At 41.8% G+C, this 20,647-nt stretch overlaps 1 protein-coding gene across 2 annotated transcripts; it reads right to left on the bottom strand.

Moving 5' to 3' along the window:
- Positions 1-25: 25 nt before the first annotated feature.
- Positions 26-19,544, bottom strand: LOC117562515 (rho GDP-dissociation inhibitor 1-like). 2 transcript variants are annotated; one of them, XM_034240355.1, is made up of 6 exons: positions 19,404-19,544; positions 10,749-10,937; positions 8,259-8,342; positions 3,743-3,819; positions 2,948-3,011; positions 26-1,565 (listed from the first exon to the last, which is right to left on the bottom strand). In XM_034240355.1, exons 2-6 carry the CDS (start codon positions 10,933-10,935, stop codon positions 1,366-1,368), a joined length of 612 nt encoding a protein of 203 aa, XP_034096246.1. In that variant the 5' UTR covers positions 10,936-10,937; positions 19,404-19,544; the 3' UTR covers positions 26-1,365. The 2 variants fall into 2 exon arrangements, with proteins under 2 accessions (XP_034096246.1, XP_034096244.1); XM_034240353.1 differs by having other exon boundaries at positions 10,749-10,970; positions 19,404-19,528.
- Positions 19,545-20,647: the final 1,103 nt, after the last annotated feature.

Raw genomic sequence — 20,647 nt, 5'->3', positions numbered from 1 at the left:
CACAACACCCGTGATGGAGGCAGAGTTGAGCAAAATCTTTATTGGCCGAGAAGAGCAATAACACATGATAGAATATACAACCCCACCAGCATGCCAGCGTTTTCATAGAAACTGTACAATGTGAAGGAATGTATGGAGCAGGAATACATTATCAGAAGAACCAAAATAAAAGTGATACATCCATATGTTCTGGTACAGTACGAGTCGATTTCAACAAATGTTTCAGGTCAGTTTCAAACCCCTCATTAAATATGGAGCGTGTTCTCTGCTCGTGTCACCTGCCTTTCACTGGTTTCCTCTTCACTACCAGCGTCTGACACCTCCTGCACTTTCTCTGCTTCTACTCCTCCACCTGGGGTCTGCTGACTGAAGTGATGGAAGGGGGGGGGGGGGGGGCTTTGTATGAGGAATGATGTACATTAAGGCAAAGGGAGAAAAAAAGGCTTAATTAGAAATGTGTATTTATCGCCACATGATCATAGTCAGTGCTAAGGCCTCATGGCTAAAAGGAAGGAGAGGTTCAATAGTTCACTGGTTCCAATTCTCAACATACAGTCTCCTCCAATCACAAGGTGAGTTTATTTCGCAGAGCCTGTATCTGAGTAACAGGCTACGGATGCTAACTGGTTGGTAGCTTGGTAAGCCCTTAAAGTACAGATTACCTAACAGTGAGCACTGTACTGACAAGGCATGCTAAATTAGATTTTGACATAAGGCAGCTTTTCTTTTTTTTTTTATCCTAATATTTTTTTACTCCCTTGGAAGGGAGAGCTCTGAATGAACTCTTCTTACAAGGCAGGTAATGGTAATTACATCAAAAAGACATCAAGCAAAGGAAAGCTATAGGAGGTGGATGTGGTGGGGCCCCGCTACGGACACAACAGCTGATTAACAGTGATATGGTCACAGTACACGACCATTGATACAATTATATATAAAAGAAGGCAAACAAACTAAAGTTGATTGTACAGTTGCTTCATACTACGCACTGAGAGAGGAAGACACCATTCTGCAGGGGTGGGGGGGTTAATCTCTTCAAGCAGCAAAGATCCGGGGACAAACGAAAAGCAGGAGGGAGTTTAAGGTGCTACATGGGGGGGTGAGTGATTGAGGATGGTATGTTGGTGAGTGCGGATAGGGAGGATGGACGGAGGGATGTGATGGTGGGGGGTTGCTACGGATGCGGGGGGGGGGGGTGGGTTTAAGACAGCGATGGCAGTAACTAAGGCATGACATGAAATGCAAAAAGAAAAAGGCAGAAATGGTGGACATGGGATGAGTGGGGGGGGTTGAGAAATGTACAGGTTTTTTTTTATTTGTTATATTCCCTCGCCCCCCCCCCCAGGAAGAACACAAAGGCCTCCTTTAGTCTTTCCAGTCTTTCTTGACGTTCAGGTTCCACTCCCAGGACAGGTGGTCGTGCTGGTCGTCGTCGGTGAACTTGGATTTGATGACGTAGTTTCCGCGGGCCAGCAGGCCTTTGGGGGCCTCCTCCATCGTGGTGGAGTATTCGTGTTCAGTGCAGCGGGGGCCGTAGCTGCCCACCATGTAGTCAGACTTATCAACTGGAAACACACAAGAGTGGATGTTATGGCGCATTTCCACTGCAGGGCCTCGCACGGCTTAGTACGGTATAGTTAGGCCTTGGTAGGCCAGGCTCACTTTATGCTGCGTTTCCATTACAGTTTAGGAACTGGCGTAGTAACTATAGTAACGCAGTGTAGGCGGAGCCGTGACGTCATCTTCAATGCGAAACACAAAACCAACATCAGCCGTTAGCTGTTAGAACTCAGAGCTCACAGCTCCTCATATCTGTTCAGAAACTAGACAAAAGTTAAACAAGTACAAACCACAGACTGTCTGTGTCATGGTGAATACAGTCGCTGGTTTATTTATGTCTGTATAGGCCGTTGTTGTGAGTGTGGACGGTCGGAGCATACACTGCGTTAGCTTAGCCGATCTCCATTCAGAGAACACACATTTTAAAAGGTTTTCTGTCTGCAGACTTGTCAAAGCATTAATTCATGGTTTTTACTAACATACGTAACACACGTATGTTGTTACTTCGGCATCATTTTGAAACGTGTATTACAATTAAATCACGGTCAAATATGTTCATTTTGTTGTAGTTGCCAGCGATTCTCTCACTAGTTTAGCATGCTCAGCCCGGTTGTTGGCCCGGAAAGAACCACGATTTTGGAGAGCCAGAAAAACTGTGAAATAGTAACCGCTAGCTAGCCGGAACTACGCCTAGTGGAAACGCAACCAAAAACGGGCCGGGCACGGCACGCTTAAACGCCGCTGTAGTGGATATGCGCCATTAGTGTCAGAGAGGGAAATACATCGATCTGTGTGGATCTGACAGTGAGTACGGACCGGGATATCAGAGACTCTAGATCTACGATTCATGTATATTTAACATGAAGGATATAACCATGCTGTTGCTGCTGCTTGAGCATTAATTACTGATACAATTGACAGCTCTGTGATTAATTCATAAAGAAAGGAAGATATTAATAAACATTGTGGGAGTTTGCCAAGATAAATTAAGAGAAGAATCATTGGTTAGAAAATCAAAGTTTGGGAAGCAGGGTATCTGAACCCCATGAGATCAGATAGTGTGTCAATCACTTGACTCAAATACTGTTTAACTGAATTACACTCAAAGTAAACTATACATACGTACCAATATCTTTAAGTTACTCACACTGAAAAAACTGAAACGTTGAATTTAATTAAATGCATGATGTTAACAGATTTCAAATAACTGTATTAGGTGAAAGCAATAATATTAAGTTAAAGTAAAAAATAGGTTGAACATAATATTATTATACCTAATACAGTTATGTCAAATCTGTTGACATAATACACTTAAAGTCAACGTTTCAGTTGTTTCTGTGTAGAAGGCATATTGGGATTGACATGACATCAGAAATTCTTCACTCACTCTTAATTCCTTTCCTGTACGTCTGCTGCACGTACTTCAGACCCGAAACTATCTCCTTGTTCACCTGAGGAGACACACACATTGTTACAGGGTCATATCGAGGGTTAGAATATAAAAAAAATACTTGAGGCAAGGTATGCTTGAAACAGAGAGATAAAAGGTCAAAGTATGGGGAAATGCAGGGACATCTCTAACCTTTTAGATATATCTCTGTTTTCAAAGTGTGCAGTTGTTTACGTCCAACCCTCCTGTTGTGTTCGTTTACCCCCTCGAACACAACAGGAGGGTTGGACGTAAACAACTGCACACTTTGAAAACAGAGATATATCTAAAAGGTTAGAGATGTCCCTGCATTTCCCCATACTTTGACCTTTTATCTCTCTGATTCAAGCATACCTTGCCTCAAGTATTAGTTTGGTGATTCCGGTCAAATGTGACTGGTCTGTTTTTACTGCTTACTCATTCATTTTCTATGAAAGTCATCTTTGACCGGGAACATCAAAGGTGTCCACTAAACCACTCAAAATGCAATGAAAGTGATCAGCAATGTTATATGTTCAAATGTTGACTGCGGAGGATATCATAAGGCCTTGAGGCAATCAAATGTTAAACACAGTATTTATGGTTGCTGAAAGTAGTCAAACGGTTTGACCCGAGCACCACAGCACGATTCATTAGCCAGCATTTGGCTGAAAAGTGGACTGTTTCACCATTATTTTGTTTTCACTGACAAAGAATCCCTTTCATAGGGAGATACCCTATGAGCATATTTCCTGCATCTAGCACAGCTCTCACCTTAAAGCTGATCTTTATTTTGTATTCAACGCCCTCCTTCAGAACAAAGCACTGCTTCTTGAAGGCTTCCAGGTCTCCTGTTACAAACAACAAGGGAAAAGGCACAGGCATCAATAGGTTTCTTCATGTTAAAATATGCTACAAAATTTGCTACAACTTGGCCCTGTTAAGCTACACTTATTTATATGTTTTTCAATATGGCAATTAGCCATTAGCAGTTCTGGTTCACACTGTACCCATTGGTGCACAGAAAACAAAAACTGCGTTACATTGATTGAATCTTCTGTAGTTATAGAGTGGTGCAGTGATTTTCCATTGAGTTTTGCAAATTGCAGAAAATAAAATTGTTGCAAACACACGTTTATGATACTTACACATTTTGCTCAGCAGGAGAATCTCCACATATTAACACCATCAAGTAATAATGCAATTGGCAGAAGTAAAAAGCTAACATTAGGGTATTACAAACTACATCAAAGTCACGTCTTCACGTCACCACCGCTAAGCTAAAGGCGGCTAATGTTCCGCATGATGTTGAGTAGTCTCATTCAGTCACTTGTTAGCAACCTCTGCTTCAGAAATGTCCTCAGTGGGGAATTACGGACTTATTTGATCTCCTAAGCTTATTTCTGCCGTCTAACGCGTTGACTGAGAAAAGGGATACAGAAGGCGTATTTTGCTCATTAATTTCCCGACTGATTCCTGCACCACTCTTTTATATGATTCCCAAGCATATTATGCACATTCATTTGTGATGTAGCTACATAGATAATGATGGACATCCATAATGATATCCCAAGAGACAGTAAGTAGGAAGTGACTTCAATTGGTCAAAAAGTTAGTAGTTTGAGAAGAAAAAGGGGTTTCTGATGCAAGAGTATTAAAGTACGTTAAGTGCCTCCATGTGCCGCTGAAGCGGCTGACCGTAGGGATAGGTGGGCCAAATCAAGGCCATAGGAAGCAGCCTTGACTCCCTTACTGGTAGCGATCTGACTCACTGAGTCTGTATGACTCATCCTACACAGCATCCAGAAAATGTATTCTCACGTAGAGCTTGTTCACTTTTTGTTGACAGTGTCTAAGTAGTATCTTTCCTCCAATCAATTTAAAAGGGCAGTGAACAGAACATATGTATGTTCTCTATGTTAAACCTATACACTATAGAAATATATACAACCATCCACTGAAAAAGTTAAATTATAACCTAAACAAAACTAAGAAGGAACCAAAAACAATCTGCAGTCATCAAAGAGGATTTATTCCGTTCATTTTCAGGTCCACATTTGTATGTTGTGTCTCTACTGTTGTTCTTTACTGCGATTGGACCAGTGTGTTTGTTTCAGCTCATATGAGATGGTCATGTTTGTGTCTCTCCGCAGCTCAATGATGACCGAGAGGAACAGCGGTGTGTTGGACGGCTCTGTAGAAAGCCCTTGTTGCTTCATTCCACTACGTTTGATGCAAGTTTATACTTGCGATAAAATGAATCGAACCACAAACAGCTAATCTGTCTAGTAATAGATGTCGTTATTTATTTGAAAACAGCTTTGACATCGCTTATTTGTAAAGTAAACTATTTATGGACCAAAGTAAAAAAAAAGGTGAAGTGAAAAGCCTTTTAGCAAAGCATTGTGGTTTCATTTTATGTTTCCTGTTGGATATTCTTTTTTTTTTAAACTGTGTATTTAACATTCTATTATGGTAGAAATATTATTGTCTTATACCCTACCAAGAGTTTATTTTGATATGGAATACTTCATTTTGGACATGGAAATGGTCCGATTTAAATAGCTGAAAATCAGAATTACTTTGATGTAGGCAAACCCATAATCAACAAATGCTGAATTGTTTTAATTCTAATATATCATTAGAATTAAAACAATTGTTTAATGCCAATCATATCGATTGGCATTAAACAATTCTAGCTGAGAAGCTGGGAGGATCCGGAGTGATGCAAGGAAAGGTAGGAAAGAATGTTCCGGACGGATTGTAATCTAGGTCTGCTGGGGCACGTCTGAACTGCTGAGCCACTGGGAATATCGAAAAGTACATTTTTACAGTCATCAGCCAAACAGAAAAAAGAAGATCCAATCTATGTACCTCGTCTATGCATCTCTACCTCTGTCAGAGCATCCATATTCATCTACAGCATGCACAGATTCAAACCTCACGGATCTGGAAGTACAGCAATGTCGGGGGGAAATCAAAATAGGCAGAATCACTACAGGGGTGGTCAAGAAAAGAGAGGATGTGGATGTGTGCCAAAATCAGTTTAAGTATGAATTATTGGGTCAACAAGAGATGCTTAATTTGTAATAAAGATGATCTACGGTGGCCCTGAAGTGCAAGTCAAAACAACATTTCACAAAAAACCACAGCATTTCAGAAAACGCAACGACATTTCAGAAAACACAGGGTATTCCTTTAGGGAGAACACTTGTTGTTTGTGATTGGACAGAGCCAGCCAGAGAAGCACTGCTGTGATTGGTTGTTTTTGCTGCCACTCAAGAAATGACACTTTGTGATCGGTCAGCACCCGACAGCGCAACATGTCCCAAAACATCAGCCGTTAGCTGTTAGCACACAGAGCTCACAGCTCCTCATATCTGTTCAGAAACTGGACAAAAGTTAAACAAGTACAAACCACAGACTGCCTGTGTCATGGCGAATACAGTCGCTGCTTTATTTCTGTCTGCATCGTGTTGTGAGTTTGGACGGAGCAGCTACAGGTTAACTTACCCTGATCGATCCGATCTCCATTCAGAAAACACGCATTTTAAAAGGTTTTTCGCCTGCCGTCTGTCTGCAGACTTGTCAAAGCGTTAATTCATGGTTTTTACTAACCGGTATCAGTATGTTGTTACGTCGGCATAATTTTGAAACGTGTATTACAATTAAATCACAGTAAAATATGTTCATTTTGTTGTAGTTGATATCTATCATAGTATTTGCATGGATATAAGCCCCACCCATACAGCGTTTCACAAAACACTACAGCGTTGTAGTGTTTTTTGAAATGTCGTTGTGTTTTGTGAAATGTTGAAGTGTTTTGTGAAACGCTGTAGTGTTTTTTGAAATGTCGTTGTGTTTTTTGAAATGTCGTTGTGTTTTGTGAAATGTTGAAGTGTTTTGTGAAATGCTGTAGTGTTTTTTGAAATGTCGTTTTGACTTGCACTTCAGGGCCACCGTAATGATCTGACCCATGTGTTTAATAAGTTCACTCCTGTAGATTTTTAGAGTTGAGGTTGTATGATGTCCACAGTCAGTGTATTACGTACAGTAATGGCATATTGGAGAAACTGAAAGGAGTTCTGCTAACCACTAATATGGATGGAGGCAATGTTAAAAATAAATAATTGTATTAGTAATATATTCACTGTTTCAACATGTCGACCCTTTTCGACAGGGAACTGAAGCCACTGTCTATAGGCGCATTCACACTGCGGTACTTTTCCCACAAAGGTTCATGTGAACTTAGTTCATGCAAACTCTCTAGTTCTCATGAACTAAGTACAGATCGCGTTCACACTGGAAAAAGTCCCTGGGGGTGGATTAGGCAAATGAAGCCGCTGACGTCACTTGTTCTTCTTCTGCTTTGGGCTTACTGGCAGGCCGCAAACCACTTCACGGCGTATACTGCCGCCCAAAGTCCCCGGCCGGAAGTCCCCGGAGTTGGGGACTGGCTTCAGTAGAAGCTGCTGGGAGTCCCAGCAGCTTCTACTGAAGCCTTCCGAGTAAATCGCCAGAACGTCGACACCTCCTCATCTCCACCGCTCCCATGTTTTATTTTGTGTTGCCATAAATTAGTCTCTCTGCATTTCTGCGCTGGGCTAATGCTAATAATGCTAATGCGAGGATAATAAAATGGCGGCTTCACAAAACTTTTTGGGAGTTTTACGGGGCGTGGTTTGCAATCCGCCCAGCCAATCAGAAATATAGCTCTTTTCTCACAAGAGAGCCGCACGAAAGTCCCTGCTCTCTAGCAGGGACTTTCGTGGGGGTAAAAAGGTTCACATGAACTAATTTTAGTACCGGCTCTTTTTGGTGTGAACGCGATAAAAGAGTTCACATGAACCTTTGTGGGAAAAGTACCGCAGTGTGAATGCGCCATATGCTCTCTTCAAAGCCACCAGACTCCATTGACCAAAACAGACCTTTTATTATTGAGTGGTGAATCCAAACTAAGCCTTCAAAGGAGAGTTTATGCTCATTTTCATATTAGTATTTAGTGTCTCTACTTTGACATGTTTCCATCCTTTAATGTTCAAAAAGCTCTTTATTTGTCTCATACTGTCTGTGCTGCAGCACCTCTTTTCACCCTCTGTCTGAAACCAGAGCCCAGACTGCTCTGATTGGTTAGCTGACCGGCTCTGTAGCGGTCAACCGCTTAGAGATGTCCCCAACCTTAGCCTACCACTACAAGATCTTACCTATCCAAGCATTTAATTCAACAGGTAATTGATATATTTTTCCCATTAAATACGAATAAACTAAAGCAGCCTGGAGAGGGACTCACCCTGCAGGTCCAGGATCAGCGGGTCCGGGGCGGTTTCACACACCAGAGACATCTGGGTCACTTGGACATTGGGAGTAGTGGGATCTGAAATTGAATTAAAAAAACAGGTTAATGGTTCCAGATGGGACATTTTAGACAACGTACACAGTTGCAGCTTGGATTCAAACACCTTTGACTGTGTAGGGAATTAACAGAGAAAATGTAAACAGACTTGAACAGTTACAGAAAACCTCGACCAGTGCTGCCTTCATTTTAATCTCCTTTGCGGTTCATTTTAGAGGAAGCAATATGATAATTTTTGAAATAATAAAATCATGTTTAAAGCAATATGTTGTGTACATGTATTGATTCATTTGGTGAGTAGCTGTGTAATGAGCACAAAAATAAGCAGCGAGCCAGTCATTATAGCAAAAATAACCCCTTCAGGGCGATCGGGACCCCGACCTTTAATGACAGATATTTTTATTTAAACTCTTTTCTTTACAAAACTTAGCCGAAGGTCACGTGGTGAGTGCAGCGGGCTCAGGGGAAGAGAAATCAGGACAGCTGTGCTGTAGTTGGAACAGCCTCTGCATTAAATACACTTTAGTTTATTCTCAGTCCCTTCTATTCACTCATTTAGGGCCAAACCATTGATCATTTTATATCAAAGTAGTAGGGCTGTCCCGAATACTATTTTTCGGGCTTCGGATATTCCGTAGTAATCAGCAGCGAATATTCGGATATTCGCGCGGGGGGGGGAACCTTCATTTTTCAGAAGGTTCGGTTTGCGTTCACAAAGGCAAAATTCAAACGGACTATACACTTTAAACACAAGTCATGTGCACGGAAATGCTGTTCAACAATTGGTCAGACATTAAGGGGGATAAAAAGGCAAATCCTGGCAATTTCTACCGTAGCCTCCGCCATGGAGCATCGGCAGGTTATTTTTCATGCTGCTGTTAATCTGGAGATCATATCAACAGACTTTAACAACGGCGTATATGATTATACAATCAGACAACGTGCGATAAAAAACATAACCCATATGAGACGTTCTGCAGTAAGGAGGGGCGTTTTACCGACGACAGGTGGCTCTGACTTTTATGTATATTTGACGGAGCATTTTTTATTTACAAGACACTGTTCAACACTTCATTCTGCTTCACTCTTTCGCTAAAGATTTTGAAGACGGACTCGTAAATACTACGCTTCCTATGTTTTGGCGCGGACTGCATTCACACCAGCGATGATCCGCTCCAGAGTTCACTAGCAAGCGGTCCGAGACCACCTCTTTTAAGCGGACCAGAGTCCGGTTGTTTAGTTCACTTCAGAGACCTTTGACTTTGTTCACACCGACCCAAACAAACCGCACCAAGCGGGTAAACGCACCAGGGTTCGATTCAACTGGACTATACAAGGCTGGAGTGAATGCGACCTAAGTCTATAACTTTTTTTTTTAACGAATATCCGAATAACAAAATTGAAAACCGAATAGTAGGCCAACGCCCGAATATTCGGGTACAGCCCTACAAATTAGTACTCAGTTTTTAAAGAGCTCTGAAGAAACACACACAGTATGTTAACTGTATAGGATAGGGAAAGGTTTAGGATGGTGCCTATTGATTTTGACAATAGCAGATTGACTCAGCTGTAGCTAATCAATGTTAATTCTGTTAGATTCAAGAAGAGCTTGGCTGTAGGGTTAATGTGCTCTCATCATACCAGTGTATAGGAAGGTATAGTTGAAGAAGAACCACTACTATGTATTACAACTAAAATAACATACTAAATATCAACATACTTATCAACTTAGTGATAATAATCTAACATCGAAATGTCATGTTTCATTTTTTCTTTTTACATTGAGTAGTATGTAACCACTTTCTCAATAGAGTGGTGAAGTGATGATGTCTTTTTGTGGGCTAAGCCGGAAGTTAGCATTGCAAGGGCTCCCTCGACGGAATTCAACAGATTTTTCTATTTTGAAATATTGCACACACATTTATGATACTTACCAAAAAGAGAAGCAATTATATATTTTCCTGCAATTGATTTTGATTAAATGCATCTAATCTTGTTATAAACAGGTAGCATCCATGCTAACTAGCATAGCAGAGATGATGTTCTGCAGAAAGATGGATCTAGGATTGACACACACACACACACACACACACACACACACACACACACACACACACACACACACACACACACACACACACACACACACACACACACACACACACACACACACACACACACACACACACACACACACACACACACACACACACACACACACACACACACACACACACACACACACACACACACACACACACACACACACACACACACACACACACACACACACACACACACACACACACACACACACACACACACACACACACACACACACACACACACACACACACACACACACACACACACACACACACACACACACACACACACACACACACACACACACACACACACTCTTACCAGCGCCAGAGGGCCCAGAGCCAAGCAGAGTTTCCTTATATTTGCGTAGGCTCTCATCATCCTTATCCAGCTCCTGGATCTCTTTCAACGACTTCTGGGCCGGGGGCTTGTAGTTCACCGAGTCTGGCTCTTCGTTTTCAGCTGCAATGGCTGCTAGCTGCTCTGGAGTCACGTCATCCTCGGCCATGTCTGGAGACAGAGTGGGTTCAAGATGACCTCACGCTGCAATTATATCGAAAGACATTTACAATACGATAATACTGACAGATCGAGTATCAATTTCTCTGAAACAACATCATCACCACCAGGAGAGTCATGAATGAGACCGTCACTGGTCACATGGTACAAAGCCTCTGCCTGGGGAGGTATGGCCCCTCATTTAGGTAGCATAGGCAGCACAAGGTATTTGTTTATGTGTTGGGAGGTATGTTAAGAAAAAAATCTGCCTGCAGGGATGTTTCAGAAAAGATGGACCAATCAAACCTTTAGCTGTTATGCTATTTATATGCAACAAGATCCCAGTTCATTGTATAAAAACGTATATTTATATATTATATTAATTTTCCGTTGAATGCCAACATATTATTATTATAATTAAACAATCCAAAGTACAAACAAGAGGTCACATTAGGGCACATCATCTAGGCCAGGGGTGGCCAACCCGCGGCTCTCGAGCCGCATGCGGCTCTTTGCCTAGTTTCATGCGGCTCTTCAGTTCATATCGAATTGTATGTGTGAGTTTGGGGGAGAGACATTGACTCCTGACTAGTGTTGCACGGTGTACCGATACTTGAAAGGTACCGCGATACCCTGCCGTTAAAAACGTTACGATTCCGCCGTTTCATTAGTATCGGTACTTTAAGAATGACGGGGAAAAGTACTCCGGTGAGAAAGCGCCGTTTTAATAAGAGCCGTGTGTGTTCAGCGCTCTGCTTCCACTCCCTGCAGCCTTGCCTGCAGTCCCTCCCTCTCAAGCACGCTCTAAGTCCCTCCCCTCTCTCGTGCACGCGCTAGCTGCCAGAGCATGTGAGAAAACGAGAAGCATGGCTGCAAGTGGGAGTGCAACTGCCGCTGCGCCTCGGCTTGTTGACAAAAAAGACGCCAGAAGCGAAATTTGGAAGTATTTGAGCTATATCTCTGACAGTGAGGGCAAGCCTACGGACACCACGAGGCCTGTCTGTAAGACATTTATTAATTTTATTTAATACGAATTCTTGTCATTTATTTTATTTATTGTTCTCATTGTTTAAAAGTGTGTGTTATGGTTATGGTTCTGGTGTGAAATAAAGCACAATAATTACATTTAAGACTGTTTCCCTTTTTTTAAGAAAAGTATCAAAAAAGAATCGGAATCACAATTCTTGACTTGGTATCGAAACCAAAATGTTGGTACCGTGACAACACTAGCTACTCCTGACAGTTAAACCTGATATTTAGTAGGTCTGTTAAGTATTGAATGCTGATAATTCTGACGTAATTTGGCCGGTCAAAGTTGTTTGGGCTCGGATAAAATCGCTCCGTTACTTTGGTCCCGTGTTACTTTCGTCCCGGCTCTCCCTACGTGTGTATGTGTGGTGTCAGGTGTCATGAGAGGATGACAGCGCGTCTAATTTTGATGTGACCCAAGAGCCAATCACAATAATACCTGCGATGCAGTGAACCAATCACCTTTGAGGGGGGGAAAACCTATCGTTGATTAAACACTATCCAGTGTTTCCCCTACCATTGTGTTGGAGGGGCGCTGCGCCCCGCCAACGGAGCCCCGCGCCCCCCCCCTGGAATTCAAGGTGTTTCAAAAATATATATAATATATATTTTTTAAATATATATATAGCACCAAATTGCAAATAATCTATAACTACTGTCACTTTTCACATTGAACATGTGCTCTTTTATTAAATAAACTAAACGCTTTCATTTTAAGTTGTGAGTTTAGTGTTTTTGACCCTAAGAAACACTGATGCATTAATCAATAACAATAATCCACAGCTCCTCTCTGCTCCAGAGGATTTAAAAAATATATATCCCAATGCCACAAAGATGCATCAGTGACGTGGTTGAAATCTTGTCTCCAGAAAACAAAAAACTGAAACAAGCGGTATCAGTGACTGTGTGTTTGATGTGGCTCTTTGCAGTAACATAGAAAAAATGTGGCTCTTAACCTCTGACTGGTTGGCCACCCCTGATCTAGGCTATACAATTGAAATTGGTGAGTTAAGTTAATGCTAAGCTAATGAATTGAAGTTAAATGTAACAATAAAAATTAGGGGTGCACCGAATGGGAAATTCTTGGCCGAAACCGATACCGAAAATAGGAAACAGTTGGCCGAAAACCGAATGCCGAAAGGCCGAAAATGATGAATAGAAATATATATATATAATGTATACATTTTTTACCAATGTTGTTCAGCTACCTGATTATGGAAATAGACATGATTATGGCAAAACTTAACTTAAATAATAATCACTATTATGGGTCCATAAAACATTTATTCAGCACTTTTGAATGCATACAGTACATTTATATATGTCATGTATTATTGCTAAAAAACATTATATCGCAGTCTTAGTGTCGCCAACTCGTTTCTAATATGCAAAGACAACAAATGCGTCTATGATGTATTTTCGATCAGACGAGATCTCTCTCCCCGTCTGTGTGCGAGGGGGCGGGGCAGTTTACACACGCAGCTGCTACATGCAGCGGAGCACACTGCGGAGATGGCGGAGAGAACGCGCTCCGAGGTGTGGTTAAACTTTACCCGTCTCGATGTGGAGAATACTTGTTACCATAAGTGCAATAAGAGTTTAGCATGTAAGCACGAGCAATTTGTCTAAACATTTAGCAAAAGTGCACCGCATGCAGACGGAGGAATGTACCGGGTTCGACCGTCTTTCTAGCAGCTCTGTAGCCCCATCCACGAGTAACGTTTCCACGTCAGGTGTTATGTATGCTAGCAGCAACACACGGAGTTAACTACATGATACAAACATGGGTTAATGATTAGAGGAAACTGAGGTATTTAGTTTGTTAAAATTTCAGCTATTCTGTTTACAGTCTGTCATCAGATTATTTAATACGATTTGTTAAAGGCTCAGGGCAATCTCGATGACAAAGGTCAATGTCCCCCCCCTGTGAGCCAGCCGCGAGCATGGTCGCCGCGTCTTTATTACGTCATCACAACAACACGTTAGGTTACCAACGTAAGCCTGTTCTGACATTCGGTGATATTTTTCGGCCGAAAGCCGAAAGGGCCTTTTTAACCATTTTCGGCCGATAATTTTCGGTGGCCGAATATTCGGTGCATCCCTAATAAAAATCTTGTTCATGTTGTATTTGGCCCTCCCCTTTAAGGAGGGTAATGCTGGAAAAATCCCTCTGCTGAAATATATTGATTAACAAAAGCAGGAAGGGCTTTGTTTTGTGCCAAAACACTTGACATAACACCACTGCATCTTTTGATATGCAACACAATGCAGTCAATCCCAACAGTAAGATTTGTTCTACGGTTTTTTTTTTTGACAGAGGGGATTATATGCACTACCTTAGTTTTCTTAGTGTTATACTGATGATTGGACCATTTGATCAAAAACATAACATGATGGGCTTACCTTGATCAAACCATAATTGAAACTTACTAAAAGCTAATTGTATCTTTATCGCTTCCAAAGAGCCAATTATAATGCTTTAATGACTATTTGTGAATATCAGTTTACATCAGAATCAGGTTTATAACACATACGAGGAATTTCACTTGACGTCATGGTGCGTACGCCGTACATACAAATAAAACATGAATTAAAACACAGGTAGGGAACTACATTACACAACTACAGCCACCACTAAGGGATTTAAAAGCTCTCAGCAGCCAAACTCATCCAAGCTGTGGAAGCTAGGGCCGCGCGATTTGAAAATAAATAATGGTTGCTAATATTTTGGCTGATATGCAATTGCCATATGATTCACAATAATGCTGGTATTAAATGTTATTGAAGCCTTATTATCATTATTATTAGAAAATATAATAAATGGTCAAGCTTGGGGAGAAACACATATGCAGCACCTCTTTTCACCCTCTGTCTGAAACCAGAGTGCAGTCTGCTCTGATTGGTTAGCTGAAAGGCTCTGTTGTGATTGGTCAACCTCACGGTTCAAGCTCCATGCTAGAGCTTTTCAGGTTCAGAACCGGTTCTTCGGTTTAGCTCCGGCTCTTTTCACACTGCCCAGAGTCCGACTGGTGCTGCGTCATCGTTTGCGTCATGACGTAACCGTTTGCGTGCCTGCTTCATAAAGCCAAACCGCGCGGAAACCCCTCACAGCTGACACCGACAACAACAACAATGGCCGATTGTGCTCCAGCTTCCTCTGTACCTCTTCGGAAGACCAGATTCCCAGTAGGTAGCTGGTCTCTTCAGTGGACCACTGCTGCTTGTTAAGTTTCTCCATTGTTGTGTACAAACTGGATAAAACGCCAGCTTTTTGTTGTTGTTCAGGAGTTGATCCCGCCCCTGCCCCCGCCTCGACGTAAGCGTGATGTATGTGGTGCTTTTGCTCTGGCCGGACAATTTTTTGGTGCTTGAAACGAACCGGATTCCGGAGCTAAGAGGCTGCTCCGCTGCAGTGTGAACAGGAAAACCCGGTGCTTTTCAAGCTCCAGCTCCGAACCGGCCCTGAAACACCGTTGGTGTGAATGAGGTATTAGAGATGTCCCGACCCTTAGCATATCACATATAATGTGTTGAAGGAAGCGCTATCCAATAGAAGCCTGAGTGTTATTTAGTGATGTCACCATGATCAAAAAAACGTATTTATGGCACTACAGGAAAGGGAAAACTCTTTAAGTAGGTGGACTTATTTAAATTCAAAATTGTATTTTAACACATATTTAGTCTTAAAGGTCCCATGTCATGGCCATTTCCACTGATCATAATTCCATTGTTGAGGTCTACTAGAATATATTTATACTGTACAATTTTCCAAACTCACATTGGTTTCGCATACAGCATCTCTGTATAGTATGTGTATTCACTCTCTCCACTAAACGGCTCGTTGCAGCTCTTGCCCCCCCCCTCCCTGTGAGCCCAGTGTGCTCCGATTGGTCGGGACCAGTCGGGACGTTGTGAATCGCGCTGAGCTCCGTGGAGGTGTGGTTTCCTTGTTTAGCGATACACAGCGAAACTCATCCTGAGCACACACAAAGTCACAGCCGAAGTAAAAACAATAAGTGTGGCTTGATATTGAGTAAGAAAAAGGTTGATAAACGCTGTGAGAATGGGTCTGCAGAGAGAATGGGTCTGCAGAGAGAACGGGTCTGCAGAGAGAATGGGTCTGCAGAGAGAATGGGTCTGCAGAGAGAATTTTGCCGCGATCCCAACTGTCTGTTATCAGCCTGCAGCCAGGGAGGAGAGATCAGCAGAGCTGCCTGCACTGAGTGTGTGAGGAAGTCCGTGGATTGGTCAATTTGGACCAATCAGCGGGGGCTTAACGTAACGGCTCCGCGGACGTAACGTAACGGCTCCACGGATTGGTCCATTTCGTTCCGGGGACGACATGACATCATGATGTCCCCGGAAGAATCAAATGGACAGTGACGTATCTCCAACGAGGCGTTTTGGGGAGGTATTTTCTGTGTTAGAGTTTTACTCCCTACAGGGTGTACTTTGAGGGGTTTGACTCTGCACACCATTTACATGCATAAAAACATTCATAACACACAAGGGGACGGGTAATAACCGGAAAAGCATGACATGGGACCTTTAAGAAATATTGGTCCTCCTGTGATTTGAATATTGCACTAGTCCATATTGCGCTGTGGATACATTTGATTAATTGTGCAGCCTTAATGGAAGGGACTGAGAAAGTTTAGGGTCAAGACAGTAGGCCTAAACAACCAATTGTACAGTGCAAATCAAATGTGCATTATTGAAATAATAAAGCCAAAACAGCTGTGAAGTATAAAACAACAATCCTATCAACATGTGTAAGAGAATATAATGACTATTCAGACTCCTCCTTCTGCAACATACATCTTCTCTGACCAGCCCGAGTTAGCAGCAGTCAGAGGAATGTCTGCGTGCAGTTCAGGAACAAACTGAGGATCTTCAGTCTGCTGTCACAGAACGTGCCTGAGCAGGGCCCAGAACTGCTCAAAATGCCCTTAGGGCTTCCTTGCTATTCCAACACTACACATTCAAATAGTTGAACATAAATGAACCAATAACAACTTGAAGAGCTCAACATTAGCCATAACTGGTTTCATATATTTCCTCCAGCACTGGTACCTCTGGATCATTGGAATGTGACTTTTTTTTTTTTAATGGAAATAACCGTGTAGAGGAAGGGTCATAAAACAGAACACTGCAGCAGAGAAGGAGGCCGGACTCTTTTTTTATTACATATTCTTGTGATCACACAATGCACTCCACTGTTTTGCACAACAAAATGTGATATCAGAAGGAGGCAGACATTTGGATCGAGGCTGTTTGTAATGACAGGACAGGTGCTGGGGGGGGGGGGGGGCTTCACAGTGAAGGCATTATGTAAGTTCGGGCATTCGACTCTGTTTCACACAGGTGAGAAATCAAAAAGATCCTCTCCCTTCTCTATCTATCGGGGGACTCTTTTTTTCTAAAAGGCGTGGTCTACATCAGTGGTTCCCAAACGGTGTGCCGCGGCACACTGGTGTGCCGTGAGGCAAGTCCGGGTGTGCCGTGGGATTTTGTGACAACCATACGTTATTATTATTGCAATATACAACTATACAAAAATAATTATTTTTTAATTTACTATATCAGTACTTTGTAGGTTTATATGTACGTAATCCACATCTCCTCGTGCAGTGCTGCATAAACATGGCTGAGTCAGCGATAACTTTCGAGGGGTGGAGGAGGTATGTCCATTACTTTGAGTTCATCCGGAGAATAGACAGGAATGTGACGGTGAGGTGCAAACTGTGTCCAGGCCAGAAGCTGTTATCCACTGCTGTAAACACCATGTCAAACCTCAACACACACCTGCAAAGAACACATGCTAAGGTGAAGCTACCGCACACGCTATTTCTTGTTTGTTTATATCACGTAGTCTGTTCTTCTTCTCTGCCTTCCGGTTGTTGCCTGTTTTGAATGACAAATACACACTACCGCCGCCTGCTGGTAAGGAAAGTTATTGCCACTCACGCATGCGCAGTTCGTACGTTCACATGTATCTCACTAATTTGTAAGTCGGCAAAAATATTTACAATAGCACATGTTTCAATGCTGAAACCTGTCTGGTTTAAATGAGTGTGTTGCTGCTTTGATGAAGCCTAATTTGATAACGTTTCAAATTAATTTCTGAAATATTTCGTTAATAAATATTTAATGAGTAATATAGTTGTCTTTGTCACATTTTATTTGGCATTAGTAAATAATTATGCACATTTACAGATATGTTACATGATATGAGTGATAACACGTGTTATAAGGGCTATTTTGCACAATAGGTGTGCCTTGAGATTTTTACTTGTCCTTTGGTGTGCCTTGGGCACAACAAGTTTGGGAACCACTGGTCTACATGGCTGCATTGATGAAAAAGGATTGATACATTTTTGTATTTTTGACCATTGAGAAGGAAGAGTGTCCCTAGTTGGCCTATTCAACTTGAACATGTGTGCTTTGTTTCCATCATTCGAAAAAACAATAATTATGAATATATATCAAACGTGATGTAAAACAACTACAATGTGCAGTTTCAAGATTTGTACTTACATCCAAATGTGACAAGCCCACCCCACCCACCCAGGGGAACAGAAACAGTTTGCTGCAGTCACAATACCAGTAACTTCACATTACATACAGAGGAAATGCACAGCAGGCTGCAGTCTGATCGACTCTAGGAAGTTTACCTCTTCTGTCTGGCCTGGGCTTCTACCAAGAACATCTATTTGAGTATTAAACAAACTGCAGGGCAACAGCACAAACATCCAGTCTCTCTCTGCCCCTGCTGGCCTGGTGAGAAGGATGCCTGGCTGTCATGTAAAACATAATTTTAAACAAATGAAATATGCTCTTGCTCTATTGTGTTCTATGTCACGTATCACACCTTCTACAAATGTGACTGAATAAAACCCGTAAAAACATTAACCATGATAACTCCAGTATGTTCTGTTTTCCTAAGCTACTGTATTTAAATACCCACAACAAATAGGTAACGTTAACAGTTAAGCAAGTACAGATGCTAACCGCAGCTACCGTAACGAGGAAACTGCACCTTACATGACAGACTGTGGCTATGCTAGCTAGCTAATGCTACCACTGCTGGAGACTGGCATGTTTCCAATGAACCGGTTAACATGCCGGCTTTGACAGCTTGCCAGGGCAGCTGCAATAAAGTTATCCAGCGAGAAAAATGAAATGGATTTCAACTCAACCATGGGGCTCAACTTTTCATGGCGCCTGCCCTGTCACACAGGGTGGGGACAGGAGAGGCAGACCAGATGCTAACTGTTTCAGTTCATTTTCAGCCAATCTCACGGGATCCTGCGGCTACGGTTAGCCTGACAAGTTATCATCAAGTGACGGGGAGCAGGAGGGACATCAAAACGACCTAAGTAGCGTGCGCCGTTTATGAGTCTTCTAGAACATGTGTCAAAGGCTGCCTTTGAAACCGAGGACACTTACCTTAATATTTAAGTGGCGATTTCAGGTGTCTTTGCAGTAAGTGCCTTCGTTGTTCTGCGCTCCTGTGCAAGTATGGCGAACAAGGGAACGGCGCCGCCCCGAGTTTCGGGCACCCGCAGCACGCTTCCGGGAACAGGTCCGCGCACGCATGCAGATGACGTAAGGTGCGAGGGCGCGCTCCAAAAAACGTTATATTTCAGAATAAATCAGAAAACCTTTATTCGTCCCACAGAGAAAACAATCAAATTATCTTATCAATGTAATTTTTTATATTTTGAATAATACTGTTAAGATGTAATGGATGTTTTTATTTCAAGAGTCTGAGTCACCACAGTATATGGAATGCTTTATCTATATGTTTTAGTCCAGTTGACAAAATCCTATCAATGTGGCCAACTTCCACACTATTTTAAGATTGGGTATTAGTATATATCACAATTACAATCCTTAAAAGATACTTTCTCTGAAACTCATGGATTGACAATGGATCTTGCCAATTGATAAACAAAAATGGTGTAGTGCTGTCATACTCAGAATTGCTTTCTGTGAAGGTACCATTCACACCAAAATAATACGCTATTGTAGTTTTTAATTTTAAAAGCATGTTTTAATGGAATTAAATGAAGGTGTAGCTTACAAACATTTTATTTTATAGTGTAAACTTTAGTATTAGTTTCTTTTTAATTCCTGGTGTCTTGATCTAAACAATTTAACTGCAATCATAAACTTATTAGGCTATTTCCAATTAATATCTATGATAAAAAGATTCCTAAAATTGAACAAGGTATTCATTAATCAAAGTGGGACTGAGACTTCTAAAAGTAGTAACAAAAATGATTAACCGTTATGCTACAGTCCCTTGGTCTGGTAAACTGACCAATAGTTTATGGTAGGAAATATAATATTTTAGAAAGATTAATATATGTACAGCTCTTTTGTTTAACAATGAAAGCATCCCATAAATGTTCAGCAAAAAGTATAGAAAAAAAAGTATATTTCAATGGCACTTAGAATATGGTGTAACAGTTTGAAACGCGAAGTCTTAGACCCCGTTTACACGGAAACTAAACGAATTTGATATAAAAAAAGTCTTCCGTTCACACAGTATCGGCTCAAGAAACTTGTGCGTTCACACGAGACCGCTCGACCCGCTGTAGTACATGCCTTCTGTTTATGCTCCGCGGTGGATTTAGCAACATGCAGTTCATATAGTTCTCCATGTCCACTTGGTGCTGAGGGTTGTG

Source organism: Gymnodraco acuticeps, unplaced genomic scaffold (genome assembly GCF_902827175.1).
Source record: "Gymnodraco acuticeps unplaced genomic scaffold, fGymAcu1.1, whole genome shotgun sequence".
NCBI classification, from domain to species: domain Eukaryota; kingdom Metazoa; phylum Chordata; class Actinopteri; order Perciformes; family Bathydraconidae; genus Gymnodraco; species Gymnodraco acuticeps.
The sequence above is the reverse complement of the archived record's forward strand: the minus strand, read 5'-3'. Positions and strand labels throughout refer to the sequence as shown.